General features: G+C 42.5%; 1 protein-coding gene and 2 long non-coding RNA genes across 13 annotated transcripts in view; 2 read left to right on the forward strand and 1 right to left on the reverse strand.

The window, feature by feature from the left end:
• The window catches only part of LOC147757407 (uncharacterized), a 52,473-nt gene extending 48,376 nt beyond the window's left edge, over positions 1–4,097 (forward strand). For all 6 annotated transcript variants that reach the window (XR_015322294.1, XR_015322293.1, XR_015322296.1 and 3 more), the window contains 2 exons: positions 2,916–2,984; positions 3,304–4,097. This is a non-coding gene — a long non-coding RNA (uncharacterized LOC147757407). The remainder of the gene's footprint in view (positions 1–2,915; positions 2,985–3,303) is intronic.
• The window catches only part of LOC111244760 (GTP-binding protein Di-Ras2-like), an 85,776-nt gene continuing 59,703 nt past the window's right edge, over positions 48–26,120 (reverse strand). For all 4 annotated transcript variants that reach the window (XM_086981653.1, XM_086981652.1, XM_086981654.1 and 1 more), the window contains exons 2-5: positions 25,402–25,804; positions 9,939–10,124; positions 3,266–3,433; positions 48–1,922 (exon numbers count right to left, since the gene is read on the reverse strand). In XM_086981653.1, the coding sequence (XP_086837779.1) occupies positions 1,812–1,922; positions 3,266–3,433; positions 9,939–10,124; positions 25,402–25,782 (846 nt within the window). In that variant the 5' untranslated portion in view covers positions 25,783–25,804 and the 3' untranslated portion in view covers positions 48–1,811. The remainder of the gene's footprint in view (positions 1,923–3,265; positions 3,434–9,938; positions 10,125–25,401; positions 25,805–26,120) is intronic.
• LOC147757408 (uncharacterized) overlaps positions 14,362–26,120 on the forward strand; it is a 70,144-nt gene continuing 58,385 nt past the window's right edge. For 2 of the 3 annotated variants that reach the window (XR_015322301.1, XR_015322303.1), the window contains exon 1: positions 14,362–15,352. This is a non-coding gene — a long non-coding RNA (uncharacterized LOC147757408). The remainder of the gene's footprint in view (positions 15,353–26,120) is intronic. The other variant, XR_015322302.1, reaches the window with a different exon arrangement.

The raw sequence follows: 26,120 nt of genomic DNA on the forward strand, positions 1-26,120 counted from the left end.
ATATATATATATATATATAATCATTAACAAGTTAGTCTAAGGTCAGCGACAGTTTTTTGACATAACTTTATTAACTTCACCTACCTATCTGCCTTATCTTCTGTTTGTGTTCTCGTATCACCTACTTCGCTTAAATTTCACCCTACTTTGTATTGATGTTGCTCGCCGTTCAGCCGAGACTCATTTCCCCGATCCATGGTGTCATTATTTTCATTAGCAAGGTCATTGAACGTTGTCTCCGTCATCTTCGTTTTTTTTCCGTAGAGCCACGTTTTGTCAGTGGCAGGGTTTCATCTCATCACGGGTTACACAAATTCTAGGGGGTGATATTATGACGACCCCAAGACGGCTTCAAGCAACCTCGATAGAGAGACTATAGATATTTTCTTGTACGCGGTTTCACGTTACGCTACGTCGACACGGTAGAGAAGGGCTGCTGGGAGTATGCATTTGGTGCCGACAGGGCTTAGGAGCAAACTTTAGCAAATTTCATCTATCCACCCTTTCAAACTTTGGACCGATAGGATTATCATTAAGAAGCCAGGGATATTGGCGGGCTTCGGGTGCCGATGCGTTGATCGCTCACAAGTGGCAAAACATGTAGCAAGTCACAGGAATTTGGATGGGTAGGGTACAATTAGCGAAAGTGTTGTTGATTTGAGTAGAATCAGTTAAATCGAGTATAAATTAATGCGGAAGTAGAGAGGTAAGACGTACTATTTTGTGGTCGTCGTGAACGCCTCCATATCTCCTCTAAGGGGAGAAATAGGCTTCTGAGTTTAGGCTGACTCGAAAAAAGTACGGTATTATGACTAACGTTTTTTCGCTTTTCACTAAACCGATTTGTGGTTGAAGTTGGCCTAAGATCTATCCGATTGAGCGACGACCTCAGCGATGTCGTATAAACGATGTTGTTATTCTACTATAATGATCAACACGTCTACTTCGTTAAAAACGTTGCTTGATTCTTGGCTCTCTGTTACAGTTGACGTCCCACATTAGACAAAGGTTTTTGATTGGTAAGAAGTAAGCCATGCCATATAACTTGTCCCTTCTCTAGTAAGGTACACGTAGGTCGGATGTTTTGTTCTTGTAGTACTAACAAGTAATAGCATTCGTTCTGTGTGTTGTACGTCTCCACGCCATCCACTCAATGGCAATAGCGACGATAGGGAATGGCCATAGGAAATCTGCTTAGTTAAACTCTGGTTGTAGTATTACTACATAGCCGTTAGTTGTGGTAAGCCGATCGCTGGTAAACGCGTTTGGTATCTCTCTGCTGGCAGATAAGTGATTGGGTGTTGACCTCCTGTAGAGTACATTGTAATTGAAGTTCTAATAAGAGTTGTCAAGTGCTAATAGCGGAAGATGAAGAAAGCTGATTTGCTATGGTGACTCAGGGGTTTGCTAGGGAATTGGGAAGCGGCGCGGGCCCCACACCATGAAAGGCCCCCGCCGAATTATGTTCAAGCTTGTCGTTTTCCATGATGTTGTCATACGTTGCAACATGATTTTAATAGAACGGACTGCCATATAGGTGTCAGGTACAGAGTATACCCCAAACTCAGACAGGGTCACGCACAGACACGCACGTTTATTTGAGGCCTCATTTCCCTGATTTGACAATGGCTCATCACCATGCTGATAGTATTGGTCTGGTTCAACGTCCCGATAGTTGCCGCTGTATCGCCTACTTACTGTGACTGCGGACCGATCTATTGTGACCCAACGATGTGGTGCGGGTCGTCGCCATCAGCGTTCGCATGGTCGGTCATTTACTGTTGCATTGGTATTTTCGCCGCTGATTTTGTCTACATGAGTCCACACTTTCCCTTGAGCTTATCGCGGCCGAAACGGGAACGAGTTTTTTTTCCGTCGAGTTGGAGGGACATGTTGCGTCTTTTTTCCATTTCCAAGAGAGCCTGCAACAAAAAAGAGTAGATTAAATTAGACCACATGTACATATGGAAAATAGTGTGAAATAGCAAAGATGGTGCGGGTTCCGATAATTAGTTCAGCTACATTAGAACTCCGTTTGTTTTTATGGAACAAGTCGAGTGACGGTATGAGCCATTGTCACGAATTTAGCAATACAGCAATGCTTTTTGTTAGGTATTGCGCTTCAATTGACGCTGCTGTTAATATTATCATTCTACTTCGCAGTACTCGCTTGATCAGAGAGGTCTGAATATTTATTGAGATGTTCGGAACACGCATGATCGTCGAGGCCAATGTTTTGTGCTAAAGCATCATAACTGAAGTTATTTGCCCTTTATCATAATATCAAGCATGGGAGCCACGAGCAGTTCGACGTAGTAACTAACGCAATACAGTTATTTCCACGCCGTCTCGCTGTTAGCCTGTGCTGCAGCATAACGATACTTATGTGACCAGCGGGTTTTGCTATGTACGATATAAATATAATATTAGAAGACCTCTTTTTGGACCACGTCAATGAGTGAAGAAACATGTCTTGGGAATTTTTTTTTTCTATATACTTAAACGTTACTTTTTTCAAGGGATATAGCTATGAATTTAAATAAGGAAGACAGACGTATGGAGAGAATAGGCACGTATCTTTCTAGCCACCGGATTAGGTAGATTTCAGACTTGAATAGAGTAAATGGAGACATGATTGCAGCTGACTTAAGTCGACTTTTGCTGACCGGACTCATGGACTATATGTCAATCGGCCAAGTAAGCGTAACTAATCCATAATATCCGGTGGATCGAACTGGAGATCAGATGAAGTCAGCAGCTGGCCAAGTTAACTGTATTTCCCAGACGGCTATTTACAGCAGGTCCAAGAAAACAAAATACGATACAAAGAGCTATTCTGTAAGAAGCCAACTTGTCCGATCACTGATCAACAGCCAATTATGAATATAGTTGAAATTCTTAATTTTGTTTTACAGAGGCTAGACCCTGTCTACTAACGAACTGAGAGCTTAATCCTGTTTGTGGCCTTCCCTCTCAAATGTACGGTAAGAACATGCTTTTGTTGTGTCAGGACAATGAAACGCTTTGCAGAATCTTGCGGTCACAGCCGATAATCGAGGCGATACGAAACCGACGACGAATGAATTTAACGAACTAGGCACAGCTTTTCATACCGTTAAAATAAGAAGTTAATTTAGTCTTGTAGGAAATAATAACATCGATTCTATCATATAGATATGCAGTTGCATGCGGAAAAAGAAAACAACTTATAGCCAGAGAGTTCAGTACGATTATTACGGGACCTGCGTACATTTCTGCAACTTACCTGGAATAGTTCTTTAACATTGGTATTGTTTTTTGCAGACGTTTCCATGTAACCGCATTGCCACTGTTTGGAGAGACTCTCACAAATACTAGCATCCACCTCACGACAGGATTCCTCGTCCGATTTGTTACCGACCAGCATGATCGGTATTTGTTCCGTCTCACCACTCTGAAATGGCCCACGTCACAAATTAGAACCGTTCACCACATGAACGGCATAAATATAGAACAGGGAAAAAAAAAGAACTTGTTGGGTGCGTAACTTTTCTATCATAATTTTTTCTTTCTTTCGAAAAAGCAAAGAGAGACTATGCGTGTGTGCTTATGTATTGACACGACGGAATTTGAGGAATCAAGTAATTGAAGTTATCTTTATTCGGGTGCTCCGCAATGCCGCTTGTGTCTACCACAATAAAACGTCGTGCCCTTACCAAGACATAAAAGAAGTAGAAAAAGGAAAGGCTCAAAGCTAGTTTCTTTTTTGTACGGGAACGTTGTTTGTGGGTAGGTCTAGAAAGCAATGCGAAGCACGCGTCCGTTGTAAACGTGTCGGTTATGGTTATGATGCGATCTTTGGATTTATTGACACATAACTTGAAGTAGGCTGGTCTGGTCGTAGCAACCAAGAACCAGCATCACGTCCCCATTTTCAAATGTTTATACTAAGAGAAAAAAATACAATCGTACGATGTGATGTTATAAAAATGGCACTATTTCACAGTAAAGCAATTGTCTACGTGCAGTATGCCTCATATCTGTATTTTATACAATAGAAGTATCTCTCCCCTTACGCAGATTTTTTCTTAGAAATAAACCTAGTTTCCGTTCTTAGTCTTTCTTTGTTATCACTATTCAAGTTGCTGAACATTCCCGTTGCATAAACCCATTTTCTGACCCAAGCCTCTCCGTAGTCTCCCTTCGTCCAGTATGGTCTTCCCCAGCTTCTTTGATCAAGCCCCCTCCTTCTGGGTTGCATGACCCAGCCACAGATGCAATCGACCAAGCTCTTATCTTTCTCGCCCTTTCTTGCCCTATTGTGCTCCGGGGCGAGCATTCGGCTTCTATTCCCTCACGCTCTTGTCTTGATCCTTTCTAAGGTTGTGAGTAGGGGCAATTGGCTAGACTCAATGGCCGGGAACGTGTGCATCAGTAGCAGTGAGTGTATGTATGTATAGATAATGGGAAGCCTTGGGGAGGGCTACCGAGGCGCTGCCTGCATCGGAGAACTGTTCGTTTGCTTAGTCCCTATTAGCATTGGTACTGCTGCTGCTTGAGTCAGTTAAGCGAACAGGGAATCGGAGGAGCGGGTTAGAACCGTATGAAAAACGCAAGTTTCATTGTTTGTCAACTGTCAAACGAATGAAGTGCCGTTCTATTTCCTTCTTTGCGCACCTTCGCTGTCAAAAGCTCTGAGAAGCTCGTCTCCGTCCTCTTTTAACTTTCGGTAGATTCTGCCGATGCGCGCCTGCAAAAGCGAAGGGCGCAAACTGTGACGTTAGCAGCAAAAGCGAACAACTGATTGCTGCTATTTTATATACTTGTACTGCACACAATCACGAGTAAGTCGTGTCCTGAATTACTTAGGACATGACACGTTAGACGGTTCGAGTTGTTTGTAGCATATGAGCATGTTAACAGCCGTCCAATATATGTACATAAGCGAAAATATGATTTGGGCATTTCAGTTTTTTGCGCTGTACATTGATTATAGATTTAACTCTAGAATAATGGAAGATCATTTTAGCTTTGTTTCAAGTGTACATTTTGCTTGTTTCACTAAGAATAGCCAGGTAATTTTATTTATGTTACCTTTTTCTTAAGCAACAGGATACAGATTTACCACCATGATTGTCCAAAGAAAAGGGGCTCCACGGGCAGAACCAATAATTATTTGTAAAAGCTTTTGTTCCAATTATATGCGTACGTTTAACCAAAATAAGATTTGGTCCAACACATATTCAACTAATCATCATAAACCTCTACACTATCGTATCGCGTATTTTCTAAGGAATAGTCATGGCCCCCTTGATTAATATCGAGCAAAACGCTAGTTTAATTGTCCTTACCAAAAGCTGTTTATCTCTATGGCCTGGCTGGTGAAAGTACACGACGGTGCCGACTGCACTCCAGAGATTAGAACAAAGTTACATCCTATATCCAATATAGTTGATTCGGATAGATCTAATCATTAAACGGTTATGAGAGACCGACCGATCTTCTACGGTTTACGGAATGACAAATAAAATTAAGCTGATTAACATAGCTACTAAATGATCGGTCGGAACGACAAGGAGATAGGAGCAGCTTTTATTGACAGGTTCAACTTGTGACTTCAAGCTCGATTTCGTCCTAACCTGTGACATTCAGTGACCTCATAGCTAATTCGATAGACCTCAGCGGCGCTAATTTATATTGTTTGATTGTAGAGTTTTCTAGAGTTGCTTTAAGTTTGCGATTTACTCAAGTTACCTCTTTGTTTTTCATATTTTTATAAAGTACTTTTCTATAGAGAAAGTTCTTGGCAATTTCCCTCTGAGGTAATGGGTTCTCTTGAACTTGACTAGAATCTCCATACGTACTTTCCACGAGGTTCTCATACGAGCTTAAACGAGCGAGAAGTCTAATAACGCGTCAGTGACGGCGCCGCGGTCCAAGTTCTGCAGCTATAAAATGAAGAACCCGTAGCAGCGAAAACTTGTTGCAGATCAGACCATGATGCCTGTTCGAGTGCTGTTTGGGAGTGCTTAGCCAAACAGGTGCCTACTTTGCTGCCATTCCTCTGGGCTCACTCGACTGGGCATGGGCTCAGAGCAGTTCGTTCAGTAACCAACAAGTCTAGCGTAGGAGATCAAATCGGGATTATCCCTTGCCGCCGCCACCGCTATCGTCAAAGTGGTTTGGACACCTCGTCATATACCTTGCTCTCCCAATGGCTGTGGTCAATTGGTCATGTGAAAGAAAACTAAACAGATCTGCCGAATTCATGAAAACAGTGCATACTACTATATCCTTATACAACACGATACCTTTGCAGTGTCACGAAAGTCTAGTAAGAATGTACTGCTACATAAGCGCAGAATACACGTATGTGAAACGTAGCTGTATCCCTTTCCGTTATTATTGTGGGAAAAGCGGGATGGCTGGCGATACGACTCGACGCTGATCCGGCTAATCACTCACCTGAACAGTAAAAAGGAGTGACCGGAGGTAGCATTCGACGGAGGCCAGCCGAAGAAGGGGCTCGAATAGCTTAAACACCTGCTAAAGGGCCCAGGTGGCAAGCTGCGTCAAAAGATTCTTAAAACACAAGTTTTCAGAAGAAATGGAGGGCCGTTGGTACGACTGGATGTTTGAGAAACTCGTACATGAAAGCAAAGCTGTACGAGCGCTTTCAGCCAATGGAAGCTAGATCGCCTAAACGATCCCTTCCAACCACTTCAAGGAATATTAATGAGGCATTTCTGAAGTTCGGTGGGGCTACAGAAGTGCTGCGTGATGAGCTAACGCTTAAAGGTCGCATTTAGGGTTTTCTGATTAAACATACTGCGAAGACCATATTCTATTCCTTTCTTTAAATTTGATGTGCATACATCTGCAAACATACGCATAGCTAATCGCTTTGATCTGAAGCTATGCGACGGAGGGTACGGGGTTCCTGTTTTGCTGTCCTTGTATGGCTATAGGATAGGTCTAATCAAAGCATCCAGTAAGAGTGCAAGGATTATGCTGTGGCGGCAGCATCCGAAAAGAAACCGCGAGCCGCAATGCAAATGGAAGTGATGCGGCATCTGTAAGGGACCATCACTGGCTAATTCTGCTGAGGGCGAGTAATAACCATCGTGTGAGGAGAGCGAAAAGTCGACGAATTTGCCTCTAAGCACAACACTCGTTATACCGAGCCAATCAAAGGATTTGCTTCCAGTGCTCCTTCGTCAGTCGAAAGCTTAGCTTTCCCAGCAAACCATTAGGACCGTTCAAGTATGAAAAGGTTCGTGCGTCGACCATTTCAGACCAAGGGTTAGGGTGCATATTCAGATGTTCGTAGGTCAGCGCAATGTTTTATATCAAACGATATGCAACAACGAAGTCCGTATTAGACACTCATGTACAAGCCGATTCGCTGTTTCGATAAAGCAAAGCCCGACTACTTCGGATCGATGCCGGAGTTGCGCCAGCATCGTTCCTATACTTTTGATAGACAGCGTCAGCGCAGAGCGAAGCGGGTCAGCAGATTCGTAGCGTTGAGGCATTTGGCTAATTCTATAGTAGTTCAGATCGATGTTAAAATACCATAAATGTGAACCAGATCGCAAAATGTATCTGACGGTTGTGAAGGTCCAGTTTAAGCTAAATGAATTATTTTCAGAATAAATAGACGTCTGCAGCTATACACACGGCAGGCGCATGAGTGCGGAATTTTTGCCTGGCGTCCGATAACGAAGCTTAGCAAGCCCGCTCTAATGTACGTTCATATGCCCTTGATTCTCGTTTTGCCTTAAACAAAATGACCCTGATAATATGTTCCAGCTATTGGTTAGCTGCTACTGCTAGGCGGCTTACGAAGATCAACAACAAACGGGCGGGACAACTGATTTGGCCTGTTTGTTAGGGAAAACGACTGGTACGATTGAATTTGCTTTCCTTTTGGTAGGAACCATTAGGGCTATGGATGAGCATTCACGTGGTTCTGGTACTGAACCATTTGTATCGTTTTAAATGTAAACCTGTAGCTCATGTTAGCTGGATAATAACTAGGCCGACTTGGGCAATAAATCTTAATAGACAGCTAACTACTGCTTGGCGAGAATCACTCGCATCACCTACGGGTATTTGTATAACAAACAATAATTTAGTTAGCTTCAAAAAATGAATCCAAATAATGAGTCTTCGTCAGTGCAAACAAGAAAGAACTCCTTTCCCATCACCAGCTCAAAGAAAGCTTAACGGAAGGTACCTGTGCAGATGCAGGAATCTGTTTTGTACAAGAGTCTCGTAAATTTAAACTGCGCAAGAGGATATTTTCTTACGAAGGATCGATCGCCCTCGGAAGCAGCGTGGCGGAAATATGGTTCATCCTGAGCGGACTCAGGGGAGCGATGTGAAAACGAATGGGTCCCACACAAAAAATGCTTCGTATACTGATGATTAAGCTATAAATAATCAAATAATACAAAACCTAAATATCAAAATGCTGGCTTGGATTAAAAAAAATGTCATAATAGCTTTATGAAGAAGTAGATGATGTGTATGTTTGAAATTTGACTTAGTTAGGGTAGAGTTGAGTGAATCGTAAGCTTCTATTGACTTGAATGCCTAAAACAACCGCTGCCTTAGCTTGAGCTAGAACGAAGTAAGAGGTGATACGTCTTCCGTAATAATTTGCAACCATCAAAAATATGACCGCTCTTCAAATCACTGATTCCCATCGTGCCGTAAGGTATCATTCTTACTGAAAGGGACATTTGTGTTGAAAGTTGTTGAAAGTTTTTGCAGTAAAAAAAAGCGTTACGCACTTTTTAATCAAAGACAAAGTGGAATGGCTTCAAAAGCAAGAACGCGCTGCAAAGTTTCGAGTCTTCCCGCAAATTGCTCTTCATCGGAACAAGTTTGCCTTCTTGCGGCAAGCTTTTTACATGAAAAGCTGGCTCTCTGGAGTATATATCTGCTGTCACATAACTTCTATGTAGGCTTCTTTTTCGGATTTCCTATTGACATAGGTTTAAATAAGTTCGTTCGTTTTCTTCGTATAGCTGCTGTTCCTTTTTTCTTCTTTGTTTGTATTTGTTATGGGGACCTATCGTTGAAGGCGCATCTGATAACGTCAGCAGAACTAGGATTTGGAGTTTCACTTTCGTCGTCGGTATCATTCAGGCTGCAAGTCATATTTTGTTTTTCAAGCTTACTCACGGAGCACCGGTACGTACTGCAAGGCCTCACATTTAAGTCAGGGTTTTCCCATTAGGTTAATTCTCCTCGGCAACTCACTATGCTGTGAAGGTATTGTTATATGCCAATATACCTTTTCTCGCGCACACCTTTACACTGCTTCCGTATGTCTACTAGCAACACGGGGCCTGCAGACCATGTATACACGAAAAAGCGCACCCAACTCAAGGAAACAGCAAGCGAAATGGGTCGAAGGGCGGAGGCATCAGTAGGCGCTGCCTAGATCAAACGAGAGAGTTTCACGTTTCGACCACCGTACAGCAGAATGGATATTGATAATACCATTTGCTTACCACAGCAGTAGCAGGCACCGAATTCAGGGGTTTTTGCGTTTAAGGTAAATTACACGGTAGATTGATTTTTTTAACCCAGTTTTCGCATATTCCTATGAGCAGTAGCTTCAAGTGCGCACCTGGGCAAAGTGACTGAAGGACTTTTACGCAAACTATGTATAACGTGAGTGCTGTTTATGTTAGCCATTATTGGTGAATGGGTAAATGGGCATTGCGTACAGTATATAAGGTTTTTCTTTAACCGTCTTTTCCAGAATTTATACATCCCCCTTCCCGGATAGAGTTTCGTCTAGGCTGCAAGTACTATTCTATGCTGACTCTGTGCCATTTTGAATAATACTCCTCTAAATGTTTTTCATCTACTGCAAGTGCGCATATCCGATAATCACGCATATGTTTTTTAGAAATATCTTAAGGGCCGGTTCTACTTCTCACTTTGACTTCGCGAATGACGTTATAGATGGGTTTGAGCTCCTCGAGCGATTGTTTTGAGGTGACGGAAAATACGAGGATAAACGCGTGCCCTTTGGAAATGTTCAACCTCTGCATGGCGGGGAACTGATGAGACCCTGTTGTATCTGTGACTTGCAGTGTGCAGATGTTCTTGTTACATGAAATCACCTGAAAGGATACGCGCATGAGGTAGAGGAACGTCAACTCATGAACGAATGCTTCATACAGAAATGCGTCTTAATCGAAAAATTTTTTAACTTCGCTACCCAAATACGATCGATGCCTATAATTGAACGCATTCAAGTTTCATCTTCATAAATAATTTAGTAGTATATTTAGCATATTCGGTACCAATCTATGTCATATCTGACGCAGACAATTCCATAGAAATCTAGCACCAGCCAATTGTTATAGTCTTATTTTTATCATTATTAGACTTTGTTACCAGTTGAAGCACACTATGGCCTTTGACTGTCTGAAAGCAAGGAAGCAACATTGGATGCGCTTGCATCTCAAGCATACCAAAATGGTAAGTAAAATAGCAAGCCCTACAAACATAAGATTTTGAAGCGAAACAACACGGCCAGATGCAGGAGGACCAGGCTGAAATACCGCTCCTAGGCACCGAACGGGAGATAGGAATATAAATGTATCCTGATCATGAAGAGGACGGATCAGCTTGTAATGAAAAAATGTATAAAAGAAGGATAAAGTTTACTTAATCAGGGATACGGGCTTCGCATTACATCTAGTGGCTTACCTCGGGAATCACCACTGCTTATCATCAAAGGTTGGCTATGAGCGATCGTCAACGTAAATATTAAATGGTGTTTGATGGTACCTGGGTAAGTGATCTCGAAAGCTTATGTACACTAGCAACAGGGCCTACAGTGAAAGCTATGGCCAAACATTCGATCCTTGCGAAATAAATTAAAAGGTCAAAAAAAACGGCTAATAACAAGGACAATAGAAAAAATATTAATGGTGATTCTATTTCCACATTCTATGAATATTCCCTGAATACCTCACACACTTGTGAGGCATACGTGTTGGATTGGGGCTCAAATGAATAGCTTTGTTTGGTATATAATAACAAGATTAAAGTTTTATCCAGAAATACACTCAGCTAACGGAACAAATTTAGAAGCCAGGTAATGTAAGTACAGAGCTTTTAAGCTAGTACAATGTTTGGTATAGCTGTGTGGATTTTACCGTAATGAACTCGTTTAACATTGACAATCAATAGGTGACCATTGGGTCTTTGTTCGCTGCGGGAAGTCGAGCTCATTCACTGCCCGATACGTACTGAATGCGAGAGATTTAAGAATAGGAAGATTGGTACAAAAGGTAATGGCGACAAGACGAAAGGTCATATTTTGCAACTGATGATGAATCGACCTTGGCAATTGGATCTTAGGTGGATCCCTAGTAAACTGTGGTATTCATCAGGCAGAATAGGCAGTTCGACACTACTGCCAGGTCGTTTGAGTTCTGATGGTCAGCAAAACACCAAGATAAGTTATTAAAACAAGGTTATATATAGATAATTATAGAAATAAATTTTACTTAATACCTAAAATTTCGCACGTGACTGTAGCAGAAAGAAAGAAAAGACACAGCTCAGTAATAAGTTTTACACAGTGTACGACCTTTTAATGGAAGTAAAAAAGCAAATCAATCGAGGTGCTGCATTTCACGGGCTGAAATCGCAGATTCTATTGGAAAAACGACGATATGAATCCCCTGTATTAACTAACAAACGCTAACGTGATTTGAACCAACTCCATACACACCTTGATGGCCTATATTACATCGATTTACTTAAATAAATGACCAGATCTGGTGTCTTTACACGAAAGAGAAACGTCTATCCGCTGAAAGACTCTTCGAGAGAGATGGCTCCGATGTCTAAGCAATACGAACCGATATTTCCTAGCGGAACAAAAAAAAAGCATTAATTTTTCTGGTCCAAGCGTTAGGAGTATGTCATCTGTGTGATATCATTTTGCTCTATTCACGAGCAACTATATGGCGTTTATGCGCAACTTTTTACGTGGTGGACTTTTACGTGGTACGACAATGGTGTTAGAGGCTTAGGCTAAGAAACTCCGTTTTTTTTTATTATATACTTCTGTTTAATGTTTAGTTAGATAATTATTAGTTACATAACAGTTTCAAATGATCCAATTTCTGAGAAAATTGTGTACATCGGTCGAATTATCTATAGTTTCTTCACAATATCCTATGCATCCTCTAGGGTGGATTGGATGCGCATGAAGCTCGTAGGACTAAATACGGCAGTTAGTGAATGTAGTATAAATATCAGACCAACTTTTTCTCTGACTTGTTTTTATCTGCGCATAAATATGCGTACATTCAAAATAACAGAAGACCGATACGACCCCCACAGCCGTTACAAGTTTATGGTGGTGAGTTTCGTTTGTGCAGCTTGCTTTACTATATAATTGTAAACAGTTGCTTCATATCGTTGTATCATATAGTTGTTTAAAAGTCAAACATTTTTCAAACGACATTTTCGAAACAAACATGCGTTTTTTACCCTTCCGAAATGCCTTTCGAATAAGAAATTATCGTGTTTAATATAATAGAAAACACTCGACGTTACGGCTAAGAGCTCCTTCACAAACGCACGCAATAGCTTATCTGAAGTAGTTTTTACGATATCGTTAACAGGTACGAATAGTGCAAGTGGTGGCCGTTACAAAACACTCAACATGAGAATCCCGCTTTGTTAAAATTATCACTTAAAAATTCCTTTTTCAGAACAGTTACGCGTCCTAATGCCTGCCAATAATAGGCCTGGCAGACCTTTTCCACAATATTTCGACAAATCTAACCGTCCACATAACATTTCTAGTAGGTAACTTGGTGCTTTTTTTTAATCTAGCAGTGGTTAAAAAAATACGTTTGACGTGCCTAGATTTTAAACGTAGGCCAGTATAATCTATCAGCGTTCAAAAAATTTTTCAGAAAAGAGGGGGCAAGGTAGAATTGTTATTCACACAACAATGCGCCCACCCCGTAAGTGTATCTCTCCGCCGCCGAAAACACTTTTCGTTTTTGTTCCTGCTATTTCCGAAGTTTCGAAGCACTTCGCACGTCACTATGATATTACGTAAACGCGCCCAGCTAGACATACACACATTTATGCACTTGTGCCATGGGGTCTATCAGTGATTCATGCAGTGATTTGTGCTATACATTTGGTAGCTTTTAGCCTCCCAGACATCTTGTTGTGTACACGAGCACATTATAAGACTTCCGCTCACGCCCCTGCTTCTCTTTAATCGGCCATAAAGAGATACATGCTAGAGTGAACTGCGGTTACGCCAACCTTCTTCGCCTTGTCCAACTCGTCTATCTCCTACGGCATGGCCGCTTTCTCAATCGACTACTTCCTTTTAGCGACAATGTTGCTCCTACATCAGGTCGTCGCCGCCGCCGCCGCTTCTATCGTTGCCGCAGTGTTTGCCCTTGCTGTTATTAATATTCGTGGGTTTGTCGCTTCTAAAAAACTACGGCCATGGCGGCGGAGTCCGAGACGAACGTTACAACAATATAGACAGCAACTATCAACAATGTCGGCTTCCCCTGGACAGCTTATTCGAAGAGATCCCGCCACCTTCAAAACAAAGCCATTGCAGTTGTTCTAAAGAAAGAAAAAAACGTTTCTAAAAAATCACTAACCCGACCCATGACCGCCCGATCGACCGCGCCCTAGCACGACCCAAAACGAGAATATAGCAGCAGGTAGCTTGATTAAACGGGTCATCGTATATTGTGCTTCTGAAGTGATTGCATCGTCGTGCATCTGCAATCGAGCTCTGCAACAGGGATATATTTAGCAGCGTTTGACAGCCACCACGGAGGCGCTACACGAATCCTACGCAGCTGGTCTAGCTAAGCTGCTCTGAATCGTAGTAACCCATTTTTGCGACTGGTGACTTCTAGCAGCAAGCGGCTCTAGTAACAGCAGACAGCCCGGTTATTTATCGCTTCCTCTAATGCAGCTACGATTGGCCCAGTCGGCCTAACGCCCTTACTAGTGGCCTGCTGGTGGCTGGGCGACAATGTGCGAGCTGTGTGAGGTATGTCACTCCGGGTATGGGACTGCTGTGCTGCTTACTAGTCGCCTATATGACTTTAATAACGGCTACCCGCAATAATATGGGCGGATGATCGAGAAGAGGATATATATATATATCTGCCGGTGGTGTAGCACTGTCTCCTATTTCTTAAATTGCTTACAGTTTGCCCTAACAATGTTGCTGCATGACTTGTATGCACTGAAAGTAGATATATTCTGTTCCAATAAGCGAGCTTTCCCTAGAGCAGGGAACCCCCTCAATGAACAGCGCCACCTATAGTGTGCTACGGAGAAACTCAACTTGAATATGATTATAGGCACGGAGTGTAACATGTTGCGGCCCGCGCTAGTCATATAACTGCGCCATCAGCTGATAAAAACTTGTATATTTTGAATAGCCATACCGAGCTACGACAGGACTGAACGAAGAATTCAGCATTAGCCAAGATGTGGTCTGCATAGCGGTATCAATCATTTCAAGGCGTCCCAGTGGAGCACTCGCATTTTTTAGCTGATATTACTAGAGCCTCTTTTACTGCCATATTGTGAACACCTATCTTCTACGTATTATCAGCTCCTGACTTAATTTAGAGCGTCAGTCAGCTCGCATACTGTTGTTTGCATGTTACAGGACGATACTTTTCTTAACCTAGCTAAGAACAGGTAGGCAGAAATTGAAAAACGGTAAATTAGAAAAGAGAGAGGGCCAATAAGTGCAAGAGACAGGCATTATGAAACGCAAAGGATCGCGCGGGAACCACTCGCGCATCAACTTCGACTAGTTATCGATTAGGTCGGTAAGGTCTCGCACTCGGCCTCATTTCAGCTCAGGCAAAGTTTCTACTTGCGTGACACCTCCGTCTGGTCAATGCGTTCGCATTTCACTGCTATTTCGAGTTAGTCGCTAAATGGCCGTTAGACTGCTTGTTAGTTCAGTGATTGGAGGAAGTGACAAGGGACAGCTCACCGCGGCAAAGATACGCTTGCCGACCTTTTACTACGATGGATTGCAGTGTTCATCAGCGAACAGGAAAGGTCATCATACAGGTATACGAAAGAATGAACTATCAAACGTCTCCTAGCTAGGCGGCGCTTTCCACGTAAGTACGCCTGTTTTAGAACGGATCTGCCGCTTATTTAGCGCACCCTTGCGCAATGATGGCCTATGTATCGCTGCCGCCATCATCACAGCCGAGCTCGTCACATCTGAAGCTCAAGTTCCCGCTACAACTTGTCACTTCTGCATGTGCAAACAGATGTTGTGTATGGAAGCCATTAAAAAAAAAAGGTGAGATGTAATAACAAACTGAAGAGACAAAAACTCTGTCCGTATGAATAGATACAACAACATGAACGGCTGTGGAGAAAGGCGGAGTCCATCGAGTAGGTTTTTCTTAGTCGATCTGCTTTTCAAACTTACATGTAGAGATAGTAAGTTCAAACTTGTTTTAGCTTCGCAACAGATACCTTAAATTATCGAAAGGATAACGCTAAGCGACACATCATTCTGCAAATCTCTCAGTTACTCTACTAATTACAATACTGAACAGGCCAAAACCTTATTGCCGTGATAATCTGCCCTTATTCTGATTGACCCACTTCACGTCGAGTAAAGGTAAAGTGACGCCTTCCCACAATGCAAGGTATGCTACAGCAGAATTATATCACTCAGGCTTTGTTTGGATTGTGTAAATTCCACTTGGATTTTGCTTTTCGGTCCAACTTGGTCCACAACGCTGTTACGTTATAAGTGTATAGTCCCATAGATATTTCGCAAGAATTTCCGTGATGTTTATGCATGCGAGTATATAATAATTTTTTGACCGTCCGCTCGCGAGCAGACGTCTACCTGCTCTTCTTTACTTTTGTACCGGCCGGAACTCTGACTAGATTTAATGTGAGACAACATTTACTTTCACAGATGGTTGACACTTTGCATATAAGAATAGGCCAATAAAGATTCCTTTACTCAAATACTCATACTTCAAAAGATATGTGTATATCGATGATACGAGCTCATCCAGGCTTTAGGGTCTCATCAGTACTGTTGAAGGAAGGCTAAACCCACCATCCTTTGTGAAATCTTAAAAAGGATCTCTGTGTCAGTGATTCGTTTTCATGTGAACGTTTAAGGTAATCGAACGTCAAATAACCAAGTAAAAGGATAACTTGCCACATGGCCATAATGATGATGAATGGCTCCCATTGATCACTAAGTTCGGTACGAAGTTTCGATAACCTATATTTCCGAACGTCTGTCGCTACACTAGAGACTTCTAGAAAGTTTCAGAAAAATGAAACTAGGAGGTCGAAGCCGACATATATCTATGTAGATAGAATAACGACCCTACAAACAGGAATCAGTGCGCCTGTTAATGTGGTCTTGCGACGCGGAAGCCGCGTTGTCGGTCATCTGAAGCAACGGTGACACTCCATATACCATCAATTTTTCGTAATAACTATAGAGCTGACAGTGTTGCAATTCTGTACTCATGAACGTTTACTGTAAAAGATATGAACCTGCCGGGCCGTAACAACCAAGCACGGAACGGACGCGTTTGAGAAGATGTTGCACGAAGTGACCCAGTTGAGCAGGCACGCTTGGGTGGATGCACGACGACGAACCATTCGAGAGAAAGATTTCGAATTGATTGTATTTTGACGATGGCATAATAATGACAACATGAGAAATAGCCACTCTTCGTTTTTTGCCATTCTATCTAACCGGTATACTCATAAGCCCGATTCGTCTGCTACTAAAGACACGACACGGGATCTGCTATGAGATAGCTGAGAAATTCTAGTTAGAAATATTCGAAATTTTCTACATGCATTAAGGCGAACAACATTGTAGAAGGAGTTTTTTTTTGAAAATTGCACGACGCCGACTAGCGAGTATTCTAGAGCCGTACCTTAAAAAGCCCACGTCATTATGTCTCGCTATCGATCGAACAATGAAAAATGGAAAAATTAAAAAAGAATGAGCATAATCAGAGATGGGCTCAAATATGTGTTAATTAATCTATTGGCACCGATAACAGGACGGTAATTCCTATAATACTAATGATAAATCAAAGGCTATTGTAAGCTCAAGAGGCACAGCTTTTTAGATATTGCACGATTTTTGTCCAGATATCCAAGACATATCCAAGATTCAGCGCACGAAGCATGCACGAAATATTCTTCGACTGAATGCGAAAGCGCTACTTACGCCCTAACCTATAAATTCCAATGAACATTGGCAACGTCTTGAAAATTTCCAGTTGTCAAAGGAAGGAAAATCCATAAAGTCAATATGTTACAGTGTCAAGACATAATATGCTGTGTCGGTCAGTCGCCATATGACTCTGTTGTGGATCTGATTTAGAGTATACACACTCCTTTACGCTTTACAGACGTATGTTTGAGAGAAACACTGCCCTTTTTCAAACGTACATACTGTTCACTGCATGATGAGTATTATGCTACGAGGCCGAGATCTCCTAGCGTGAGTCACCACTAAAAATGGCGTTACTCATTTTTACGTTCGAAATTTTGCAATTGAATTAGAAAAAATAATGCGTCCTTTTCCATCTTTGACGATATTTAGCCAGGACCGATAAGGATAACCAGTTGTCAATTGTTTACGAATAGAACAGTGGGTTTTTTCCAATTAGGGATCCAAATAGGATTCGAAAAAGAGGAATAGATTTGATAGTTACTCTCTTTCAGTACATCAATAACATTTTAAAATTTACCGCTAGTACCATAACGACGCTTCACTCAATCGATGTTCGCGTTTAGAAGAGTCTCTCTTACACTCACTACTGTATATTGATGCAATTAATAGTTACACAAAGATTTACCCAAACGCGGTTTTCAACGAAGTCAATAAATGTATCTAGAGATTGGGTCGTACCAGTAATTCACGAATCATTACATGAGTTTGTAGTGGCAGAAATTCACCTGTTTTGCATCCTGGATTTGTCTGGGTCGGTTCCGGGTGACCGAAATTTCTATCTTTGTGGGTCGGAACATCAAGATAAACAAGCACAGGATTGCTTTTTTGCGATGATTCAATCTGCTTATCATGCACTGGCCGTATATTGACTCTGACCATCTTTTTTGCGGTGTTCTATAGCAAGGGCCTGCTAGTGGGCCTGCGCAGTATGCGGGCACTAACCTCTAAGTGGCTAGATACGCTTACATTTGCGGACTGTCGGGCCGTAGTGAGCTATATAAGCATGTGCACACGTTTTCGTACCACGCTGACACCTAAAATGTGTCACACGAGGGTGGGTTTGTAGTTTCAACTAAAGGGACCTATGGGCCTATCGCTGATCCCACTATATATACGCCGAAATTTCTTGTTATCGTTAAAGAACGAATGTTACTTCTCGTTGTATTGTATATACAAACAGCTTGTATAAGCGTAGGGAACGATTCCTCAAAATAAATTTATACACGTAGTAATAAGTCCTAAATCTCTAGAATGACCCTACAGAAGTTCTGATTCTGGTATCGATTCTGTTTTGCCCGTGTAAGTCACTAATGCTTGGTGTTGAGCAGTACTACCATCAGAGTACAATTGACCTATTCTGGGTATGCCATACTGAAAACTGATTATGAACCCATGGAGGACGAAATAGCAATTAATGTAGCAATGCGTAAGTGACACTGTATCAATACGTATTGGCGTAAGGCCCCAGGTCTAAAAAAAACTGGGATTAAATTTAATGTTTGGTCTAACACTTATTTTCTGTGGTATAGCAATGCTTGAGACACGTCCAGCTAGTATTCCAACAAATTAGCACTAACTTGAAGAGAAATGCTTCTTGTGAGTGAACACTTAACAAATGCAGCTAACATGGTCGCCTGCTGGATATTTCAATCCAGTGTTTGCTTGAAGTATTCATCTTTGCTAAAGAATTGAGCTGATGCCTTTCTGGGAGTCACCCCCAGAGACAGAGGTAATCTGCACGGCCCATCTTCATGGAGGGGCGGTCGCGAGAAAATGCTGTTGCTACGTTACTAGCTTATTGGCCATCTCATCAGACATCGTTTAACGAGATTTACGGAAGCTTGCACACGTATGCCGACTAAACAGCACAGATTCCCCGCAGGACGCTCTACATCTACACCAAGTGACGTACTACTTCACGAGGTGCACCCTCCCTGTCGTCCACCAAACTAGACGCTTTACGCCGTGTTCGTGAATTTTAAGTGGGCACTTGATATAACGCCCTGAGACAAGATTTCAGCAGAGCGTTCCCTATGGGGAATTCTTCAAAATAAGCTACATCTGACAAAAGCGGTTCCATTAGAAAGCTCTGTAAACATAGGTGATGGAGTGACCTAACTCGAACTATTTGTCCAATCAACTGGCGTAGTACAAGGCGGCAGCCCATGTCCAGTGATTTTTTTCTGTTGCTAAATGATTTAACCCACTGTGTTTACCTTTAAACGCTTAGATAAAAACGTCGCTTTATGCCAACCATTTTATCATTTTTGGAAAAATCTGGTTTCATGTCCAGCAAACCCTCGTAGGGCTCTTGTTGCAGGGGGATGAGGCCAAATTGGCGGTTAACATGGAGGAGGCAGAGATCATGAGGCTCCGCCAAGAAGGCGCCTCGCTGCTACCGACACGGTCCGTATAGACAGAAGTACCCTAAGGTACTTTGGTGCGATTCTGAGCGGTGAACCGGTGAGCCCTTACAGGACACATTACAGGTAAAGCACCGGGGCGAGCACCGCTTTTAGTTCGGTGCCGTTGACGCTCGTTTAGGACCTTGCCTTCAGATCCTGCTGAAAATGTCACAGAACCGGCTTCCTTATCATGTTGGACTGCACAAGCCGATAAATGCCGTCATTGTTAACGCTCAAAATGAAGTCTTTCGCGCTAACCGTGGCGTAAAGCAAATTCATGAATCGTGCAAAAACCCATGTAAATCGCAGGTAATAGGAAGCTAAATTTAGAAAGCCGACGCCAGGGTGAGCACAGTGCCTACAACCCAGCTCTTCTCGGCATTCCGAAAATTTCCGGTGGCCTTAATGTTGTGGTCTAGATACACTGTTATCGTCTGAGTTGCATAAAATGTGGATTCTTTTTTGTTTTCAAATGCCGAATGACAAAGGCGATGGCGTTCAGTATTTTTTACAGGTGAGTCATATGGGTGTTGAAACCAAATCAGTGGAACATGAAACCGTTGAGGTGCCATAGACGAAATGGTACATTAGAGCTCCAACGATTTTCTCCGTCAACCGCTGTAACGTTCCATCTGCGTTACTTAGGCCGAATCACATGCGTTTCTGTGTTCTCCTGGGTTTCAGTTGTCTCGGTGTGCAGAATAGCGTCTTCTCCTTGTCCTTTAGGCGCATGCAGATCTGTTAATATCCGTTGATCATGTCTAGGATATAAAACAGCAGGCGCCGGCGAGAGTATCGATAGCGTCATCAATGCGGGGCCTGCTGTCAATGTTGAAACGTACTTTTCCGTTTTTTTTTTCATCACAACTGCTTAAAAGGACCCTTGTCTGGGTGAGGGCTCGCTGGTGCCCTTACGGAGCATAGTTCAAACCGAACACTGACACCAGTCGTGCCGCGTTCACACAACATTCATGTGTCACTTGCGCAGCTGCGCCCTTCGCAATGTGCCAATGGTATGTATGGGCCTGGCTAACCGAACCGAGGGGCAAAGAACGCTGCTCCACGTTTTGTCGCCCCAGGTGAGAGAAGTCATCACTCTGTGTCACTCGGAAAGGCTGACAAGACATGCTTGCATACGGAAGACGTTGTAACATGTTAAAAAGCTCTTTTTTGTCAGGGCCAAAAAATCGAAACCGAACTAAAATCCAGCACTGCACAACACGCTCTATCTGTTACCGGCACCAAAATATCCTTTCAAGAAGGTGAGATTGTATTTCAAGGGTATTTTTTTAGTTTCAGGCGGAAAAGTTTTCTAAATGTGGACATTAATGGATTATTACGCCCGTTTCGTCCAGCTTATATAGCCGCGCAATGCTTCTTCGGGGGCTTCGGCGCCGTCGTGACAAACAGCGCGACTTACTTCTCGGCGGGTCACAAACTACCTCAGATGAAATCACCTAATAATATAAGCCTATCCTATAAATAGATAAGCCTATCCGACAACCACAATGCAATCGGTTAGTTAGGACTCGGTTTCGTGGCGATAACGTATACAACTCGCCTCAGAAGTTGCCGTTACGGATACCGTTTTCAGTCAATTCATCTACAAACGAAAGCTTGGGGAGATGCCATTTGAACTGCTGTTTGGCTGCAGGGCCGTACCCTTCCGAGAGCTTTGTAACTGTGGGGACGGCGGGAGGCGAGATCCCGCAAAACCACGGCAGAACGCGTACTGACAGCTCCGGAATCGAAAACGACACATGAAAATGCTACTCGGGTGGAAAAGTCTGACCTACGAAAGCTTAAGGACGGCATGAAGATACTGACAAATAGTGTCAGAAGTTCGCAAGAAGTTGCGGCCATGTTATGTAGGATCATTTATCGCCATGTGCCGAGTAGCCTCACACACGTATCAGGTTAGCATACTCCATGGCCGACGGTTGACAGCGAACGATAGGAATATAAGGTCGTATCTGGGAAAATATATTTCCATGGTGTGGTCGAATGTGCGCCGCAAGGATTAATAATATCATAATGTTTAGATATACGCGGCCCAGATGTGTATATATCAGACTGTGAGATATCGTATAAATCATAGTCTGCCAGTAGCAGTTTGGTCAAGGACTAAGCCGTTGGTCGGAGATTGACAATATGTCTGCTGACAACTAAGACCTGTGTACTCTAATTAGTAATTGTCTGTCGTTAGCACTCCGACCATATATATATATATATGTGTGTGCAAGGTTGTCAATACTATACGCATGTTCTTTATCGATGCTAGCAAACGTCGGATTGTTATTGACGGCACAGCTTTGGGCTTAAGGTCGAAAGGTTTTACGATTTGATTGAATAGATAGACAAAACAGGAATTTACGAGCTTTTCAAAACCTGGTCTTTTTTCATTAAATCGCTCAAAAGAAAAAGGGGGCCTGTTGTACTCGGAAGCAACAAAATCACCAGAATCATGTTGGTTGAGAAACAACAACATTAGTTCTTAAACGATATCTGTAGATATAGTAACTTTGGTGCTTGACATACATTTTCTAACTTAAGCTACTTGTGTATAATCAGCAAACAAAAATACACAGCTGAAATATCAGCTTGTCGGTTGTCGAAATAGCGTAGGATCTCGAAAGTACGGGTTCGCCATGAAGAGGCGCATAGATCAAGGTCTGTTTATGACATTTTTCGTAAGCGTATCGTCTTCTATAAACGCTTGATGAAGTGTAGGCTGTACGACCGATTGTCTATTACTTTTTATCGGGATCCTGGTAACGTCGTTCCTATTCTAAATACCTTATTAGCAACACCCATTTATAGATTTGGCTACTCCATGGACATACTGATCTGTTATGTACAGAACGTATGAATAGCGTGAAACACGCATTGTTTGAAGCGGAATCTTAAACACTAGCTCTCAATGTCAAAACATAAAGTTAGACGAGTGTCTGATCGATTTGTTTAACCAACATAGTTTTACAAGTCTCGGCAAGAGTACGTAAGTAGAATAAAAGAATAGTTGAATACAATAGTAAACATGAAAACGGAACACATGTAAATAATATTAAGAAAACGTTACCCCGTGCCATTCCTCCCTATTCAGAGCGTATATAGAGACTCCACTGTACACTCGGATGAAGTTCTTTTTCTAACATCCAAATATTTCTTGCAAGCTCTTCATTCAAACGGCCTTCTTCCCCAGAACGAGTTCTTCAGAATGAAATGGAGGATCCGCCGAACTGTCGTAGATAACATATCTCTCCTATAAAGAAAGACGTTTGTCGAACTAAACAATGCCGATCATGTACTAACGTAAAAGCTGACTATCGCTCCGAAAAGCAAAAAATATTGTTTGCTTTTTCAAGATTGATCGGATGAAATGGCGTGTTTTGGCAGTATCCAGACCTTTTTGGCCTTCAAAGATTTTTTGTTTGAAAGGATTGAGCTTCCTCAAAGTCGTAGTTGACTGTGCCGTGATGAAGATTGGCCTAGCCTGTAGTTCGGCCTTGAGAGCGTAGCGATGCTCACTTTAAAGGTATATCGCTGTGATGATGCATGAAAGCGCCTATTGAAAACAAGTTTTGGTTTTCTTTTGAGCAGTTGTGGCGTCCTTGCTCGTAAAAAGCGTTAGAGTTATGGAGGAGCAATGCCCCGTCTACCTGAATCAATGCACTTTATTATGACAGAGCACCACTCTGACTCTTGTAGCTTAATGTTGATTTCCAGCTTTTGCAACGCTGGTAGCACTTTACGTTTCACTTTTTTCTAACCGGAGATCAGTGTTCTGAGTGCAAGGTGGGAAAAAAGACTGGTACAGAACCTCTGAAGCAGCACCCTTTTGATTCGTCGTGACTGCGTATAGAATCGATACTCAAAAACCAGTAAAATACTGCTTCGTTCGAAAATTACATCTTTCCGAAAAAACTCTAAAGACAACTTAACGTGTACTTTATAAGTATGCTGTTTTGTCAAATACCTTTCTCAGCCCTCTCAAGGCCCTTCGTTGAAGAAGTTCGTTGTATCATGGGGAAAAAGTTGAACAAAACTGGCAAACAATTTCGCGGCACAGATTTTCCCAAAGGCCTATTTCAGCTACTTGCACATCTGAACGTAAGTTACTAAGCGAACTTAATCCAATCGTAGACAAACGCTTATTTTCCGCAGCACTGCTAGATCATCTATAATACGCCCACATTTTCCATTATCATTCCCACTGAGCGAAGGGTATGAGCTGTTCGAATATACGAAAAAATCCAGTAGTGGGCTTATAATCCACGAAAGCGCGGACCACAATTACCAGTCATAACTAACAAATACATATTGAGCGTACTGCTTCGACGCTGCCGCAATTCTTAGAATGGCAATCATCTGCTTAACTAGGATAAGTCAACATCACAAACGCATACAATTGATCATATTGGACTTCTGCATTCTACGTATGGCGAAACACCGCTTCGGTGCTATCGATGACAACAGAGACAGTGCCTGATACGTATCTTTCTGAAATATCGTTAAACCTCAGAGGTCAGGCCCTGAATATGAGCAGAGAATATGAACGGGTAGCCTGCAGTCACTGTATTCATTGTTTGTGTGCCATAGAACAGTACGGAAGCGCTCTGTGTTCAGAGTGCGGCAAATGTTCAGTCGTTATAGAATAGCTGCGCTGATAGAAGAACAGTAGAATTGTGGCATTTATCGAGGTATCGATACAAGGACGAGCTTCAACAAACAGCTTAGTTTGCCAAAATAGGCTACTCTTGTTTGAATGTTTCGTTACAAATGCAATGACATCAAGGGTAGCAAGATCAATATATGGTTATGGAGCATTCGGGAAAATCTAGAGTGTAGAGATTGTTTAGTAAAAGTATCTTCCCATACTTGTCACAATACTGTTTGATCCTCATCGAGAAATATCAAATGGTTCGCTTAAATTTCCGATTTCAACCAAAAAAGACTGCTTTCGAAAGATCCCCGTTTCCCCCGAAAAATAACTTACACGAAAAGTACCTTAGGTTTAGCTGAGAGTTTCATCCAATACGTACTCCGCAAACGCAACTGATTCCGATTGTTCTTAAATATACGAGTAGTTTTTCCAACGGGTCATTGTTTGTTGTTTAAATGTTGCTGGACGTAAGAGGATAAAATCGGCCAGCTGGCAAATCGGAGAAACCCGGCCATACTCATGTCACTAACTGGTATCCTATTAAATAAGAAAAAACAACTGTACCACTTATATTGGCTGACACTATTATACACTTGTTGACTGTTTGGTGTAAATAGAAATGACGCTATCTCGGACTTTGCGTACTCCGTGAAGTACTCACAGAATGTGCCATATACTAAGTTTCCTTCAAGATATACTCTTCAAGTCCAAAAATTGATAGAACTGCGGGTTGTGGCTAGCCTCCTTTCCCATGCGTAGCGTGATTCCAACGGATGCGTTTCATTTATAACGCGCGCAAGCTCTCCTGTAACTATGATGTGCCCTTTTTTTTTTCTTCATAACCCTCATATGCCCTATCACATGTACCGGTTAATAAATGTGAGCCAAAGGAAGCAAAAAAAAGACTTCAGCTAAATGGCTAGTTGGCCAGCCGGCCTACTGAAACGCCCTTTCATTCTACTCCGTAATCCAGCCGTTGTAACAATCCTTGCACACCTACGTACACATGTACACACATCGAGAGGCCTCGGTTTGTTGTCAGTTCTCACCTGTCTGTAGGTGTCTTCTACAGTCGGAATATAGCTCTCTCGGAAGGTTCCTTGTACAAAGCGTAGGACAAGCGAACTTTTTCCCACGCCACCAGCTCCCAGCACGACAACTCGGTAGTCATTGCTTTGTTCGGGCATCTTAAGGAGCGACGTTGTTTTTCCGTCGTCTTTATTGTCTTTGTTGTTCTTGGAGGCGTCTTTGCCTCCGGTTCCTGCGAGGTCTTTTGACGGTGTCCCTTTAACCGCACCTCCCCCACCAGCTGGGGCCGGGGGCGCACTGCCCTTGGCACCGGCTGTCCCATCTTTCCCGCCACCCGCCACGGCGGCTGCCGCGCCCTTGTCGGCCTCCTTGCCACTGGTGGCGCTAGCCTCCTTTGGCATGACCCCTGTTACTTCAGCTCATCTGAAAACAAATGCGACATAACGCAACGACAACGAAAATGACAATCGTTATTGGAACGACAATAACGACTGCCGTAACGGTAATTATGATGCTTGCTATTGTAATGGTTTCGCTTACTATTCACTTTGCCTTTATTTAGAACACATGTAACTATTAAAAAACGAGCCTTCCACAAGGCTCGGAGGAGGACGCAGAGCGACGTAAAGCGTATACAGCGTCACCAAGTCGGTGTGACTTTCGACAAAGCTTGAGCAAATTCAAATCATCCTAGCCAAACTGGAACATCTTAATGGGCCTGTTTTCTTCCATGGCCAAT

Source organism: Varroa destructor, unplaced genomic scaffold, assembly GCF_002443255.2.
Source record: "Varroa destructor unplaced genomic scaffold, Vdes_3.0 BEIS01000002.1, whole genome shotgun sequence".
In the NCBI taxonomy this organism is placed as follows: Eukaryota; Metazoa; Arthropoda; class Arachnida; order Mesostigmata; family Varroidae; genus Varroa; species Varroa destructor.